This window comes from Talpa occidentalis, unplaced genomic scaffold (genome assembly GCF_014898055.3).
Source record: "Talpa occidentalis isolate TD23 unplaced genomic scaffold, MPIMG_talOcc4v2.1 talOcc4.16, whole genome shotgun sequence".
Lineage (NCBI taxonomy): Eukaryota > Metazoa > Chordata > Mammalia > Eulipotyphla > Talpidae > Talpa > Talpa occidentalis.
Window position 1 is genome coordinate 61091008 of NW_023601653.1, and position 16766 is coordinate 61107773.

General features: G+C 42.9%; 1 protein-coding gene across 3 annotated transcripts in view; it reads left to right on the forward strand.

The window, feature by feature from the left end:
* GRIN2B (glutamate ionotropic receptor NMDA type subunit 2B) overlaps window positions 1-16766 on the forward strand; it is a 439253-nt gene that overhangs the window by 318304 nt on the left and 104183 nt on the right. For all 3 annotated transcript variants that reach the window (XM_054696433.1, XM_054696432.1, XM_054696434.1), the window contains one exon: window positions 8992-9106. In XM_054696433.1, the coding sequence (XP_054552408.1) occupies window positions 8992-9106 (115 nt within the window). The remainder of the gene's footprint in view (window positions 1-8991; window positions 9107-16766) is intronic.

Consider the following 16766-nt stretch of genomic DNA (forward strand, 5'->3'; position numbering starts at 1 on the left):
ATACCCCGATTCTTGTGTAAATGAATAAATAAATCTTTTAAAAAAATAAAGTTTTTAATTGCAGTAGCATTGGTTTAGGGCTTTATCGGAATCTCCAATGCTTGTCATACACCACATCCACCACTAAGACACCCATAGTCTTCCAACACGGTCCATTAAGGCTCTTCTCCATTCTACTCTCCTCTCACTCTCTCCAGTTACCTCAATTCTCAATGCTCCAGTTACCTCAATTCTACAGTCAGATTTCTAGGATTTGTTACTGGCTTAATTTTCATCTGACCCTTTATTTCTCTATATTTTACATATAAGTAAAACCATCTGGTATTTGCCTTTTTCCTTCTAGGAGTACAAGTATTCAAATCTGTGTTGGGTTTTTTTTTTTTTTTTTTTTCATTCTTTGGGTGATATCTGGGAGTGGAATTGCTGGATTATATGTGGATTGTATATGGTAGATCTACTCAAGCTTCTGGGTTTGATACCAGATGGAAAATCAGTAAGTCCAGAAAAGAATTGTTCCCTGAACATATCCTGAACAGTACCCCATTTGCTGAAAGGATAAGATGGGTAGATACCAGGCCATTACAACTGTTGACAGTCACTCAGAGTGATTATTGATATAATGCTCTTCTGCAGAAGGTTAGTGTTCTCCACCTTTTTATATCTGAGCGTGATTATTTGACAACTCCCAATAGGTGTCTTTATTTTCTTTCATTTCAGATAAAGCTAATTCATGACATTGAGTCATGAAACAGAATCTAGGTGATGGCTCTCAGTTCTTCATTGGTCAGCCTAAGGGGTAGAGAAGACTTTTTCATTGAAATAGTGACTTGATACATCACCATTTACCCCTCAAATAAACACTGTTCAACCTAAAGTGCATAAGGGCCAAAGTCCAACCTCACCACCAGCAGGAAAGGGGAAGTATATTAAATTTATAGCAGTCAGTCTCCAAGATATTTTAATCTTATTAATTTAACACCATGAGTTTAGAATTTAAATAATAAAGATATAGACTAGCCCAAACTTGAATCTTTTATGATTTGTGAAGAATGGCTTACAAAATAATTAATGTATAAACACCATCTCAGAAAATATATTTAATCCACTGGAAACAAACTATTTTTAACACATGTCAAATAATTATAAATTAATATTACAATCTTCTCTTTAAATTAGTTTATCTTGATGTTCTTGACTTGATGTTCTTGAGGAAAAGAGTACATTTGACAACTTAGGAAACTGGTGTTTCTAATTCTTTTGCTCACTGGCATGATTTTTAATATTCTTTTATATGACATTATATGTCAAAGGAAACTTTTCAAAGTTCTTCAATTCCTTTTCCTTAAAAAGAAAACCATCATTGGCAAGAATAAAATAATTCATGTGCCTTGAAAAGCTTGTCACACAACTTTGGAACTGGTAGATCTAGGATTTGAATAAACGTTGTCTGACTGTAGCGTCCTGGCCTTTAAATGCCATGCTCTCCTGGCTGTTGGTGATGGTGATGATGGTGGTAGAGTGGATGTGAAGAGTGTATATCTGTTGCCAGGTTGTGGGATTCAGGTTTTGGGGTCCCTCGGTTCTCAACTATGGCCATGAAAGAATTCAAAAGCAAAGTTCGTTTAGTGATAGTACACCTGGGAAAAAGTTCAGGCAGAGTCCATAGAAGAACAAGTGGGAGGCATAGCAGGACTCCAGGCATGTGTAAGCCTCCCTGGGGCTTACACATCAGGCTCCCCCATTGTGTAGTTTTATTACCAAGACAACAGATTTGGCTTTGCCTTCCCCCTTTGGCACTTTTTGTGCTCTTTGGGCTTTATTGGTGTTCCTATAGGTTGACGTGGGGAACGGCCTTCTCCCCTTTCGGCATTTCTTGGCTGTCCCTGGGCTTCACCAGCTCTAGCAAGTATTTCTGGGGATCCTGATAGAGTTAGCCATTTAATTTTCTTTAGGCATTGCCCTCCCTGCCCTAAATGTCTAGAAATTCACTACTTCCCATTCTGAATCATATATTTTTTTCTGTTTCTTCTTATTTCCTTCTACCAGCATTTTGGAAGCATTGTATTCACTGTTTATCTGAGTATAGGATACCATATTAATGACATCTGGGTTTGAACCCAGAAGAACCTGCTGGTAAGTTTAGTGGAGGATTGTTCCCTGGCCATGGCCTGCACGTTGACCATGTTATACTGGATAGGTCACTTTGGATTCATTTTTAACAACTATGAATTTCTGAATTGGGGAAATTTCTTTTTACCTGCCAACTGAGAACATCTACTTTTTCTATATCTTGGCCTCTTTCTTCCAACACTGGTGTCTTCAGCTACTTGGGTAGCTTTCAAATGTATTAAAGTCCATTAGTTCTAATCTTGGGGAATTGTTTCCACTATTTGTAGAGAAAGCATGTGTATGAAATAGAAATTTCTTAAAAGAGTCCCAAGAAAGACTTTTAGCAAGATTTGTGGTCTTGCCACTCGGAGGATGGTATTTAATAATGTAGTAGATGTAGTGCTAACCAAATGAAATGCAGAGGTAGAGAGCATGTCTAGGGAGCATCCCTGGAGCATCTCTCATCAAGCACGTAGACTCGTGTGACACAGTCTGCATTAGACATGAGGGAGCTGAAGGCTTGAGAAAGTCAGTGGTACACCAAGCATAGAGTTACAGTGTTGAAATTTTTCAGAGGTAGAAACTTGTAATCAGGGGTTCAAGAATTCAAGTCTCTTGCTTGGAACTGTGTCTCTCTGACTTCACTCTACATTGGCAGAAAATGGAGACCAAGAGCTGTGAGAAAATTTTACCATGTTTGAGGCAATGTGGTGAGACGACAGGGTGGGAGGTGGGGGTGACGATGCTTAGAGGCAGTTCTAGCTCTGTAATTGGATCTCGGTCAAGTCACAGAACCCTTTTGGACTTCATTTGTTTCATCTGAAAATAAAAGGATTGAAAGCTATGAATGACATACCTCTATTTTTACCAGATTAGTAGACATTAATTTTAAAAAAGTGTACATATTTTACCAGGCAAGTACAGAGGGCAAAGTGAATATTGTGGTGTCAGGGCTCTTGAGTTGCTAGGAAAATTCTGGCTGAGCTTTTTTGAATACCTCCCACTTGGGGAATACACCTAAATCATTGCTTCAGCCATCACCCAGGCAGTGGATGAGCTCTGAACCTCACAGTCATGGCCAGAGAGGCATAGGGCATCTCTCTAAGCTTGACCCCATTAAACCCTTTGAGTATGTCTTTGGCCATTAAAGCAAATGTATTGGCTCTCAGCCCGCCGAGATTCTGAGGCTCCTCAGCAAGGCGTCAAGCAGGAAGTGAGATGGATTTTATTTTACGTCATCTGTGTGCGGGATCTGCAGTCCAGGGTGCGACGTGCAAAGTAAGGATCCTCACCTGGCACCCGCACCTCAGCTAACGATGGCATGAGAAGGCCAACCTGAACACCAGATTTCAACTGCAGTCCTGAACTGGAGGTCACCATACCATACCCTAGCTTCTCGGGGCTTCTTTTCTCCTTTCTGAAATAAGAGTTGTCAAGGGGTAGCTTCACTTTCTTTTACTTCTAGCTGTTTGAGATTCTGCATATTAGAACTTTCACACACGCAGTCAAGCTTCTTGTGAGTCATCCTATATCCTAGAGAGAAATCAAGCAATTTTTAAATATACCTAGATGGGGCTTCCAGGGGATTTGCATCTTATGCTCCGAGCTTTAGAATTTGGCTCCCACTTGAGGCTGGGCTTTCTGACTGAGTGTGAGAATCACATGTGTAGGAAAAAAACAAGTAGCCGTGGCATCTCCTAGTCTTAATTATAGCTTACTCCTTTACTGAGAACCTGACATGGAAGGTTTGAGATTTTAATTAATATTGAAAATTGAAAAAGTACAGCCAGATCCAAAGGTACTTGAATATTTTCACATCTTAGGGAAGGTTAAATTGATTAGTACGGCCATTTGACCTAGTTTATCCTCCATATCTGGCAGGCAGTCTGCATCCCTCCACTGTATTCCATTGATAATGGGGTCTTGTTAAAATGTAGTTACCAAACTTTTACTCACTGAGATGCAAAAATGAGGCAAGTTCCTTTTTTTAGACACTTCAGTCATGCTAATCTCTTCATTTTCTACTCATTTCATATTCTATAACCTTTTATCTTTTTATGCGGTAAATTTTTTATTGAAGTAACACGGGTTTTGCAACATTGAGTTTCAGGTGTACAGCGTCATAATTTTACTTCAGCATGTGCCACCCAAAGTCTAGTTTCTATCAGTTAGCATATAGCTGGCCCCCTCTACCCATTTCTGTGTCATGATTTACATGTTTTTTTCCCCTATTGCCTCATAAGATCCTCACAGCAGCCTCATCTGTCAATCTGGAGGTAAAATGGCTTTTCCATTTTAAACAGGAAAAACTGAGGTTCAGGTGCCAAGTCCACATGGGTAGAAGTCCACACTCTCAATTATTTTTTCACACTTTTCATTACTGATGGATGGATTGGTTTGCTCTCCTGTCCAGAGAGCATCACCCTTGCTCAAGATGAGTGTGTATTTGCAAGCTCCTCACTATCAGCTCAATGTTGGCACCTCAGCAGGGATTACTCAGAAAAACACAATGTGAACGACAAACACTGCTGAAGGATAGGAATGATTAAAGGAAACTTTGGAGGAAAATATTTTTCATGTTGTCATGAAATTGTATTAATATTCTTGGTGAATATGAAATATGTGAGAAGTGGCTGGGTAAAATGAAAAGGACATGTGGAGCTGGAAGAGGAGGAATAAATCCCACAAAGAGAAAAAAATTATTTTTAAGACTTATTTTTTATACAAGAACTGGGGTACAGGCCAGAGCCGCGAGAGGGTGAGAGGATTCACCAGAGACAGAGTGGGGAACAGAACAGGCAGACTGATGAAATACACTGCTGAGGGGAGCAGCGGGCGTGACAGGAGAGGTCTAATGTGCCATGTGGGTATCTTCGTGGCTAGCTGGGAATTGAACTCATGCTGCAGAGGCAGTGGACAGCTTCACAGCACTGCGTTCAACCCGCTGAGCCACCAGGGAGGCCCCAAGAGAAAAAATTTTAAGAGGCATCAGAAGGCCCTAGAACAGAGAGCAAAGTTTGAATTTCTCAGTGTATACACTCAGTGCAGTGCTGTCCCCATCAAAGGAGCCATCTTGAGAGGCTCTTCTTATTCATTTCATGCTACTTATTACTTCAATTATTTTTGGAACTTCTCTTTCATAATTGCCTTCTGAAATGCTCACTTTCTTTTAATTATTCTTAATGGTGTTTTAGATAAAGTCAAAATTATTCAGAGCCATGTCTAGTGAAATGGAGGGCACTTAAGGCAGGTAATTTATTTTCCTCTCTCCTTTCATTCTTTCTTTCCTGTGTTCCCTCTTTCTCGCTCCCCACATCCATCTTCCTCTTAGGCAAGCTAGCCGGTGATGGATCTCTCTCTCCCTCCCTCCTCCTCTCGCCCATCTCTGTCTGTCTCTTCCTTCTCCCTCTCTTTCTTCCAAAATTTTCTGTTTCCCAATCTTCTCTGAAACCTTCCAGGTTATTCTAAGCCATGCAGTATTGTGGTAGTAAGAACATATTTGCCAAGTAAATTATGTTGGATACTTAAATTCTGGTTTGTTACTTTAAAATATTTTATCTTGTGATTTTGTAATTATATCCCTTGGAATGAGTGATACAGAACTTCGGTTGGAGTGTTGAAGTTTGTGTAGGCAGCAGGAGACCTGAACTTTATTTTCTAATTAGTGATGGGCTTGAATAAGCAGCACTGAGATGAGATGAGAGCTGAGAGCAGTGCAGGGGATGGAGAAGATGCCATGTGGAACATTGCTTTGAATTAGAGATGCTACACTGTCCCCACTGGAAGTATCTAGAGAGAGTAGCCAAGGGGATCAGACGGTCAGGGGTCTTGAACCCATTCACATGATAACTACATGAAAGAACTGGGCACGTCAAACCTGATGTGGCCTGTGAGAATCAGGGTGGTATGGGGGGAACTAGAATGTGATTCTAAATGTTATTTCTGCTCTTAATTAGTTGTGGGACATTGGGCAAATAAGCTGACCTCTCTGTGCTTGGATTTATTTATCTCACAAGTTAAAATTAAAAAAACTAAACAGGCTTAAGATTTTCAAAAATTAAAATTTTATAAGGGATTCATGATGTCTTCAAATGCTTCAGGAACTCTTATATGGAGGAGGAATTAGATTAAGACTGTATAAGGTGAGCAGATTTCAGCTTGATGTGAAAGCAAACTACCCAACAGTAAGATGCCTACCAGGAGGGTAGGGGGGCAATGATGGGCTCCCCAGCAGTGAACGTATTCAAGAAGAACTGACAAGGTCAACTTTTGGATGTCATAATGGGGACGCAGAAACAGTCAGAAGTGCTAGGCAGGTTGATGATGAAAGTCTCCTTCAATTCTGAGATTTCGGGTCTCTCTATTCCTTTGAGGACCCCCGTGTTCTGGAATGCATATGTGAAGCTGGACAGCACCAGGGAATGGCAGACTTAACTATCCCTGGAAGCTCTGGCAATGGCAAGTGGTACAGGCAGATTTGGTTCACCATGTCTGGTCATCTTTCAGTGCCAGAAGGATACTTACCTAGTAGTTTTGTTATTTAACCTAATGTTACTTAGAAGTGTCAACAAAAAGGGTCTTGCGATTTCATCAAATGAGAAGACTTCATGGGACAACTTTAAGCTGCCCTCAGGTAGTCTACTCCTCCCCTTCACTGTATCAGGAAGCCACTTTTGGTCACAGCTTCCAGGCCCTGGAGAAACGCTCATGCAATGACCAGATACCCCTCTTGCTTCTCAGCAGTAACATCTTATAGAGGCACTGGGCCCGAGGCTCTGGAGTAGGATGTCATGCGAGCAAGAGCAAATCAGTATTGACTCCCTGGCCCTTATAGTAAAGGCACATTAATTACCCGAAGCCCAGTTGCATTAATGTGGTTGTAATGAGCACACCCATGGGACTTCCCACCGAGGGCACTCCTCATCAGGTCGGAGCAGCCAGCAGGGGATGAGGTGAGGTGCGGGTGTTGAGGAAGACAATTTCATTGGTCTCACTCGAATTATTGTCAGAGTTTCTGCTAATTTGTGTGCCTGCACCTGGAGCACGCTGTGCATGGCTCTCCCTCCAGTCCCCACCCCAGTCTCTCCTGTTTACCGTACACAGTGCAGCAGCCCTGGTCTCCAGATGCACCTTATGGAGCCAGGTGCCTGCCTGCTGGCAGCATCTTGCAACTGTTTCTCCTATCCCACTTGTCTAAGTTATCTCTGTCTGTCATCTGTCTGTCTGTCTGATTTTAGATTATGTTTCTTGAGGTATTGTCGGTTTACAACACTGTATGTTTTTCAGGGATATAGGTTCCCATCTCTGCAAATGTATATTATCACACCACACCCACCACCAAACCACCAGTAATCCTCCACCATTGTTTGCTGGGCTCTCCACCCTCCCCTTCTGGTAGCCTCAGCATAAAAATAGGCTGAAAAGACACTTTTCCAATGACCTATGAGCATGACCCATTTCAAAAAGTGACCCATGAGTGTGACTCATATCAAAAAGACCACCAACAACAAGTGTTGTTGAGGATATGGAGAAAAAAAGAGCTTTCATACCCTGTTGGTGGGAATGTAGATTGGTCCAGCCCTTATGGAAAACAGATGGAGAATTCTTAAAATATTATAAGTATGTCTGTCATATGATCCAGCAATCTCTCTCAGCGGTGTCTCCCTGAAGGATACAAAAATTGATGTGAAGGTATATATGCACCCTGTGTTCATTGCACAGTATTTCTTTTTTTTTTTTTAAGATTTATTTTATTTATACAAGAGCTGGGGTACAGGCCAGATGCACGGGAGAGTGAGAGGATTCACCAGAGACAGCGGGGAACAGAACAGGCGGACTGATGAAATACACTGCTGAGGGGAGCAGTGGGTGAGACAGGAGAGGTCTGCTCACCATGTGGGTTGCTCCAAGGCCAGCGGGGATCGAACCGGCACTGCAGAGGCTGCGGACAGCTTCACAGTGCTGCGCTCAACTGCCTGCACCACCAGGGAGGCCCCCATTGCACAGTTTCTAAGTGCCAAGCAATGGAAGCAACCTAAGCATCCACTGACAGATGAGTGATAGATGTGTGGTATATACACAAATGGAATACTAATCAGCTCGCAAAACAAGAAAAATCGTGCCATTTGTGACAACATGGATGGAACTGGAAGGATTATACTAAGTGAAAAAACTCAGAAAGAGAGAGACAAATAATGGATGAATTACTCATGTGTAATTCATGTAGAGAAGCAAAACAAAAGAACAGACTCAAATCAAAACATATCCTTGAAATCATCTTGCAACTTCTAGAAGTATGTTGGGATCTTAGCAAGATTTGGAAAACTTATGCAGGTCCCTGTGGGGGGGGGGGGCAGAGATTCTGGGTTCCCATATGCAGCCTTCTCAGCAGTGTCTGGATACACTCCAATGTCCTGTCTGTCTCCACTACCTCTGCCTTTTAACCCAGCTCCTTTTTTTTTTGGTTTTTGAATAGTAATTGTTACCACTTAATGAGAGTTCCAGATCCCATGGTAAGGGATCTCATTTAAGTCTTACAAAGCTAATAAAGTAGATTGCTTTATTACTTTTTTTTTTTTTTTTTTTGCCTATGGTAGATACAAACTGATGTTCCCAATACCAGGAATGTATTCAAAGTCATAGCTGTAGCCTAAAAACTCAAGCCCAGAACTTATTTAAGTTTCTGTTATCCTTTCACATTATTCCCAGTAAGTGGCTATTTGGTTGTCTGTTGTCTATGCAAATAGGAGCTCCAGGGGTGCCAAGTTTCTCAGTGGGGTTTGTAGATCCAGCTACTTGTCTGTCTCCATTCACCTTTCTCTCTCCTTGTTCTGGGCCTGCTTTTTCACACTCCTAACCTTTCATTGATTTTTGTCTTCACAGATATCTGATCAATGTCACTTTTGAGGGGAGAAATCTGTCCTTCAGTGAAGATGGCTACCAGATGCACCCGAAACTGGTGATCATCCTTCTGAACAAGGAGAGGAAGTGGGAGAGGGTAGGTCATGTCTTTGGTGATTTTCAAGCAAAGTCCAGGGTGCTGGGATATAAAATTTTACATGTGAAAGGAAGAGACTTCCTTTGTTTTGTTCTCTGAGCTGGAGAGGGAGAGAGCAATACTTGGAGAACACATTTCTCAAACTCTTATCTTCATTTCTTGCTGCTTTGGTGAAAGAGATCACTTTCTTCACGAATTGACACTTTTTACTGGTTGTGGTGCTGAGTCATGAATGTTCGAATGGAAGCATGTGCATGTACTATAGAGCAGAGTTTGATGAAGAAACTGAATCAGTTTTGTGATTTAGATGTTGTGTTTCCACAAAAAATGGGGAGGTCTACGAAACCTCACTTATGGCAAAGAAATTGCATTTACTGTGACTGGAATCTTACTTTGCAAAAACCCTTCTCTAAATCTCCCACTGCCAGCTGATCATAGTGTCTTGAAATGCTGCCTTTAGAGATTAATTTCTAGGGTGACTGGGTTCAATTCCCAGCTCCCCTGTTCACTAACTTGTCAATTTAGGAGCGTGGACGCATATCTTAACTGTTTCGTGTTTCCACTTCCTTGTCTGTAAAATGGGAAGTTATAATAGTACCAGACTCACAGGATTGTTATGAGGATGAAATATGTTAATATGTGGGAAGGACTGGTAAGTGTTCAATAGTCAATAACTCGTATTACTATTCCTGCTTCCCAGTTAAATACAAAAATTCCTGAGAGGCGTGTCATCCTTGGTGTTTCTTCAAGTGTGTTCTGTGGGGTGCCTGTCCCCTTGAAAGGCTTTTCTGATGTATGACTCTGCCAATAAATAAACTTGAGACATGCCCTCCACTATTTCTCATTCTGGGAGAATCTCAGAACATACTAGCATTAGAAGGTTCAGAGGTGTCTAATGGCAAAGAAACATCTTTAAGTTTTCTTACTCTGGCATTTCCCCAATTTATTTTCTCACCAGATTCCTTGGCTCATGAAATTCATATTCTGTGAAGCATGTAGGGAAATACTGGTTTAAGGCAGTTTCAAGAGACCTTGTGGGCCAGTGGGCTTACTTTGAGAACGAGGCTCCAAGAGGTCAAGTGGAGACCAAGCTGTGTTTATTCAGAAGTGTAGCCAGGAAGGGAGATGGAGATAAAGTTCTCGAAATGGGCAGCGTTGTCACAGACAGCCTGGGCGGGTGATCCTGTGCCAACCCCCTATGAACCTGGGCGTGCGTGGTGAGGGTTGTAGTTCCCACCACAGTGGGAAGGCATCTGTCTGTCACGCAGCATCTGTCCCAGGGCCCTGCGACTGGCTCATTGATGCCTGGTGTACTTGATGACAGTCTCTCCCTCCCTGGAGTTATCATTTGTTCAGAAATGGTTCTTCCCTGGGCTCCTGCTCTTCACCCCAATCAAGCTGCTTTTCTGCTGCTGTGGAGACATAATAATTTAAGAAGTACTCAGGGTCCCTCATGTATAACACACTCTTCCAGATCTCTCCAGAAGAGGAGTTATTAATAACAGCGGCTTCATGCATGGATGATGAGATGTCCGGCTGGGCAGCCTTCACGTGGTCTGAGGATGACTGTTTCAAGTGTGGGGCATTTCATGCTCACCTTTCTCATTGCTGATGGTCGCTCACAATGAATTGTCTCCCTTCAGCTGGAAGACATGGCTTGGGAGACCCACACACCCCTTCCCCAGACTAGACCCTTCCCCAGAGGTTTGGATTCCTTCCTTCCTTATCATTCTATCTTTACTCTGGTGCTTGAATTTTCTTCCTTCTGATTGGCCCTAGGAAGCATGGATTGACTTTTCAAATGGACCTCCCTGCCCGTGATGATCACCTTTATCCTTTCAGATCACCCTGGGCCAGGCTGTGGGGATGAGCTTCTAGATTGTGTTCTTTGCTGCCCAAACCTGCTCAAGGCCTCTGTGCTTTTTGGGTTGGATCCAGGCTTGTCTGTTCTTGCTTTTAAGGCTCTGGCCTACTGTCCAGGACCAGTCTCCTCTTCTCTTCACTTCCCATATCTCCGTCAAGCTGTCATGGGCTCCTCTCTGTCCCGAGAGTGTGTCCTTGAGCTATTGCTCCTGTACAACATGCCTTGATGTTTCCTGTTCCTGCAATGAATTAGCCAATGATCCACTCACAGCCCTCCTTGGAACACAGTTAAGAGGGTCCTGTCCCCTTCCCTGATATTTGACTGACATGGCACCTCGCACTCTCCTGTCCCCTGTGGCTTGCCCATGCTGCAGCAGCAGCCCCCATCATAGCTGCCTGAGTTTTGAGCTGCGTGCATGCTTCCAGCGGGTAGAGCTGCATGTTGACATCATCATGTCCTCCCGGCAACCCGGAGGAGTGTGTTTTATAGAGCAGTTCAAGAAATACCAAATGAATGGGAGTCATTACATAATATGAGAGTCTCAAATCTATCATTAAGAATCCAAATGGATACTGTTGTCCTTGATACAGGAGTTATTTGTGTGTGTGAGGTGGGGGCAGGAAGGGGGTGAAATCTCTAATGTAGTTTAGTTTTCATAGATCCTTTTAAATATATTCAGGGAACTTGTTTGAAGAGGTTTCGTGGTTAATCATTTTGTAAGGTGTTTGGGAGAGGCTGGGATCATAGATCAGAATGTTTTCACATTGACTTGGTGAAATCAGGGATCATTACCAAAGAGAGTGTCTCCTGAGGTCACAGAGCCTTGCAGCTCCCAACTTGGGTTCCCCTCTTAGGTGCCATTTGGGAAGATGGGCACAGCAGGAACCAGGCCCAGCTCCTGGGCATGTCTGGGATGTGGTGTTGGGACTGTGCCTCTTCTGTGTTCTCCAGACCCTTCTGTGTTCTCAGAGCTGCTACTTGCTCTGCAGAAGGTCCCCTGCTGTTTGGGAAAGAGTCAGTGTCTGTGGGTGGAAACCAAGCAGGGTGAAGATTGTGCAGGTAGGAGGTAGCCACTCAGGAGACAAGCCGGGAAGATTTGTGGAAGAAACGTGGGCTAAGAGACAGGACTCTCAGCTTTCAGTCAAGGCAACTAGCTGTGTGACCTGCTCTTTTCTTTTCTGGATCTTTCTTTCCACATATCTGAAGTGAGGGCATGAGAGCAAGAAGATTTGAGAGTCCTTTCCAGTTCGCACTTCTGGGATTACAAATTCATGTTGTAAATGAGTAGGAGCATGGACCGGAGATTGGGTAGAGCTGGACAGACCAGAGGAAGCTGAATTTGTTTGTAAGGCGAGTAGCTCCCCGGACCTATTTATCCTTCTTGTCATTGAGATTAATATCACTTCCTTAGAAGTCCTTCCCTGCTGACCTGAGCTAAAGTAGCCACCTATTCCTTCTTTTACAGCAGTTTATTTTAATTCTCTCTGATATACTTACTACCATATGTTTAACTTTTTTTAACTTGGTTTGAAATATTAAGTTTTATATTTTCATTTTTTACCTCTTTTTTATTTAAATATTTTATTTTATATAATTCTTACATCTTTTTTCATCTTTGCACAATATATGCATTTTCATTTTGGTTATATTCCCCATACAATTGCACCCCTCCCTTATTTAGACTCCAGTCCTTTCTTCCTGCACCCCCCACCCCGCCCCAGATTTTGATTTTTACTTTGTTTTGATTAGTCTTTTTCCTGGTCTCTTATTTAGGTTTTCTAAATTCCTGATATGAGTGAGACCATCTGGTATTTTTCTTTTTCTTTCTGACTTATTTCGCTGAGCATGATCCCTTCTAGCTCCATCCATGTTGCTGCAAACTGCATGTGTTTATCTTTTTTGATTGCTGAGTAATATTCCATTGTGTATATGTACCACATCTTCTTGATCCAGTCAAATATTTTTGGGCATTTGGGTTGCTTCCATAGCTTAGCCATTGTAAATAGTGCTGCTATAAACATAGGGGTGCAGGTGCCCTTTGGAATTACTGTTTCTGTGTCATTTGGGTAAATACCTAGGAGTGGAATTGCTGGATCATATGGAAGCTTTATGTTTAGTAGTTCAAGAAATCTCCACACAGCTCTCCATAGTGGTTGGACCAGTTTGCACTCCCACCAGCAGTGCAGGAGAGTTCCTTTTTCTCCACAACCGCGCCAACATTTGAAATTCATATGGAATCACCAAAAACCCCAAATAGCCAAAGCTCTTCTGAAAAAAAAAAAAGAAGGGAATGGAGGCATCACACGCCCAGACTTCAAACTATACTACAAAGTTATAATCATCAAAACTGCATGGTATTGGAACAAGAACAGACACACAGACCAATGGAATCAAATAGAAAATCCAGAAATAAACCCACAGATTTATGGTCAATTAATCTTTGACAAAGGGGCAAATAATATGCACTGGAGCAAAGAAAGTTTGTTCAATAAATGGTGCTGGGAAAACTGGGTCGCTACATGCAAAAGAATGAAGCTTGACCACTACCTCACACCATGCACAAAAATCAACTCAAAATGGATTAAAGAAGTAGACATAAGACCTGAAACCATAAAATACATAGAAGAAAATATAGGCGAAACACTACATGACATGCACATCAAAGACATCTTTACAGACACATCACCCAAAGCAGTGATAGTGAAGGCAAAGATAAACAGCTGGGACTAGATCAAATTAAAGAGCTTCTGCACAGCAAAAGAGACAATAACCAAAACAAAGAAAAACCCCACCGACTGGGAGAAAATTTTTGCACACAACACTAATGATAAAGGACTGATCACAAAAATCTGCAAAGAGCTGATGAGACTCAACAAAAACTAAGAAAATAATCCAGTCAAAAAATGGGCAGAAGAGCTAAAAAGAAACTTCTCCAAAGAGGAAATGCAAATGGCCAACAGGCATATGAAAAAATGTTCAACATCAGGGAAATGCAAATCAAAACTACAATGAGATACCATCTCACACCAGTGAGAATGGCACATATTAAAAAAAACTAGCAACAACAAATGTTGGCAAGGTTGCGTATGTTTAACTTATTGGCCTGTTTCATTGCCTGTCTCTTCACATGAAGACAGGTGCTTCCTGGGGCGAGGACCTTGCTCACCTCTATCATCCTAGTGGTCACGGAGAGTCTCTGGCTCAGAGGGATCATTCCAAAAATAATTGTTAAATGAAGCATTGGTAGGCTTAGGAGATTTAGAATATTGACCAGCCATTTCACTTCTACCTGAAAATCTCCCATTTGAAAATTGTGTTTTGGTGAAGAGGGTGTGATAGCACCATCTCTTCCACGTTGGAGTGAGGTTTGTGGGTGAAGGCACACTTTCCCTACCGGTGTGCCTACGCATTTCTCAACCACAAAGTGCCAGGTCAAGGAAGAGCCTTTCAGTTGGTGTGAATCATGTGATAAGATTTAACAACATTCCTCCAGGTTTTAAGAGGTGGCCTCAGAGTGTCTGCATTATCAACTTGAATGATTTGAAGTCAAGGCCACTTCATCTGGGGACTGAGCTGGGCTTCTGAAACCAGAAAGGACAGTTCATTTCCTTCCTTGCCATCTATGCAGGCAGAATGATAATGTTCCCCGAGTCTGTTTTACTTTTTTCATAAAATAGGGCTTCACATGAGGTGGTTATGAAGATTCAGGAAGATTTTGTAGTAAAACAGCAGTTAATAATGACTGACATGTAGCCAGTACTCAGCAAATTCAAGTTGGTAGCCCCTACCCACTTGCCTTTAACTTTTTTAAAGATTTTATTATTTATTTATGCATACAAGAACTGTGGGGTACAGGCCAGAGGTGTAGGGGGGTAAGAGGATTCACCAGAGACAGAGTGGGAAACAGAACAGACAGATCTACTGAAATACACTGCTGAGGGGAGCAGCAGGCAAGACAGGAGAGGCCTGCTGTGCCATGTGGGTAGCTCCCTGGCCGGGGATAGAACTTGTGCTGCAGAGGCTGTGGATAGCTTTACAATGCCGAACTTAACCTCTTGTGCCACCAATGAAGCCCCATTTTTTAATTCTTAAGGTAATTTTTTAAGGTACTATTTATTCATGGTGAAAAAAAAAAATCCATGGTGCAAAAGAATAGTAAAAGAGAATGTCGTCATAACATCTGTGATCCTTGGCTCCCCCGGTCCCTCCCAAGCACTCATACTGTTTCCACTGTCTTGTATATTTTCTCTGAAAATAGTCCCAGCCTCTCCACAGTCTGTGTATCTACTCAACCTCCTTTAAAACAACACTCTTGTGTACCTTTAATGGGCTCCTACATGAGGAATCACTAAGGAGGTGGGGTGGGAGGCTGTACTAGTAACGATTCTGATCTCTGGGTCAAGTTATATTCTTGGGAAGCTAAGTCCATCTCTCGTGTGTAGGAATGTAGAGAAGAGCATTTAAACACATCCCCATGTGTGCACACGTATGCATACCCACGCAGGCATAGCACGGTGAGTGGGAAGGGTCAGGAAGGTGGAAAAAGAACTGTGTTCCCAGTGGGGTCACTGGTAAGTCTAAGTGGGGGACAGCTGCATCAACTTGCATTAAAAATAGTCTGGCACAGAGAGCAGTTCCAGCGAGCATTCAGACTCTGTCTTTATCAGAGCCTCTCATGATTTGCTTCATCGCTGCTGCGCTCTGCTGCCATTTAATCGCTCCTAAAATGGGAATAAAATAAAATGCGGTGGGGGTGTGTTCTGAGTAATGACTTCAAGAAATGATGACAGTGCGCTTTCTGGCTGAAAGATGTAAACAGACCTTAAAGGGACTGTCTGGGTCTGGCTGCCAGGCAGGGTTGGGTTGGCCTCTCTGCTTGTCTTTCCCCCAAAGAGACAAGTGTCTTTTATAAGTCCACTCTCTCTTCCCTGCCCTTCCTCTGGGGATTCAAACATTCTCTGCCTGGGTCATTCCTTGGGCTTCCCTAGCCCCAGTGTCCATCCTAGACTTGTGGTACTAAGATGTGGCAGCCACATCCACTGGAGAAGGAAGTACTAGAGGACAAGGGGCTTCGCACACCCTCCTGGGCCAGACTCCCACTCCTGAACTCATGGCCAGTACAGTGGGCAAAGAGGAGTGAAAAGGGTGTTGGAAGGAAGGCTTGAGAGCTGCAGCAGCAACCCCCACGTTAGCTAGAATATTCTCCCTGTGTCTACAATGAATGACACAGGGAAGGGGTGTCGTGGAGTAGCCTGGTGTCCAGGAGACAGGACTAACTCCAGACTGGGGCCCCTCACTGGCATTAGCTCCTAAGGACTAGAGTCATCCTGTTCCATGGTCACCGATTTGGAGGTCGATCATTGCTGTGGCAGATACCAGTTGAAAGCTATAGGGTGACAGGGGCTCCCTTCCCCCTCCTCCCTTTCTCCTTTCTGCCCTCCCTCCCCCCCAACCCCTTGCTCTCTCACTCACTCACTCATTGACTCACGAGCTGACAGAATGCTCAGATTGAACACAGGAACCCCGTCCATTGGCTTTTCCCCTCTGTCTGTGTCCAGCGTAGTGTGAAATGTGACTGAGTCGACCACCAGATATTTGGTGATGGTTTGAACACACCTGTACAAACAGTTTCTCTCCCAGCCTCTGAGGAGAGGCCAGAGAATATCCACGCTCTGGGCAGACTCTATAGAGGGTGTGTGAGGAGGTGAGGCCGGAGAGTTTGTTCTAGATCTCCTGGTAGCACCATTTGATAACATGCTATTTTTACTGACTTTGAACTGAGTACTCATATGCATC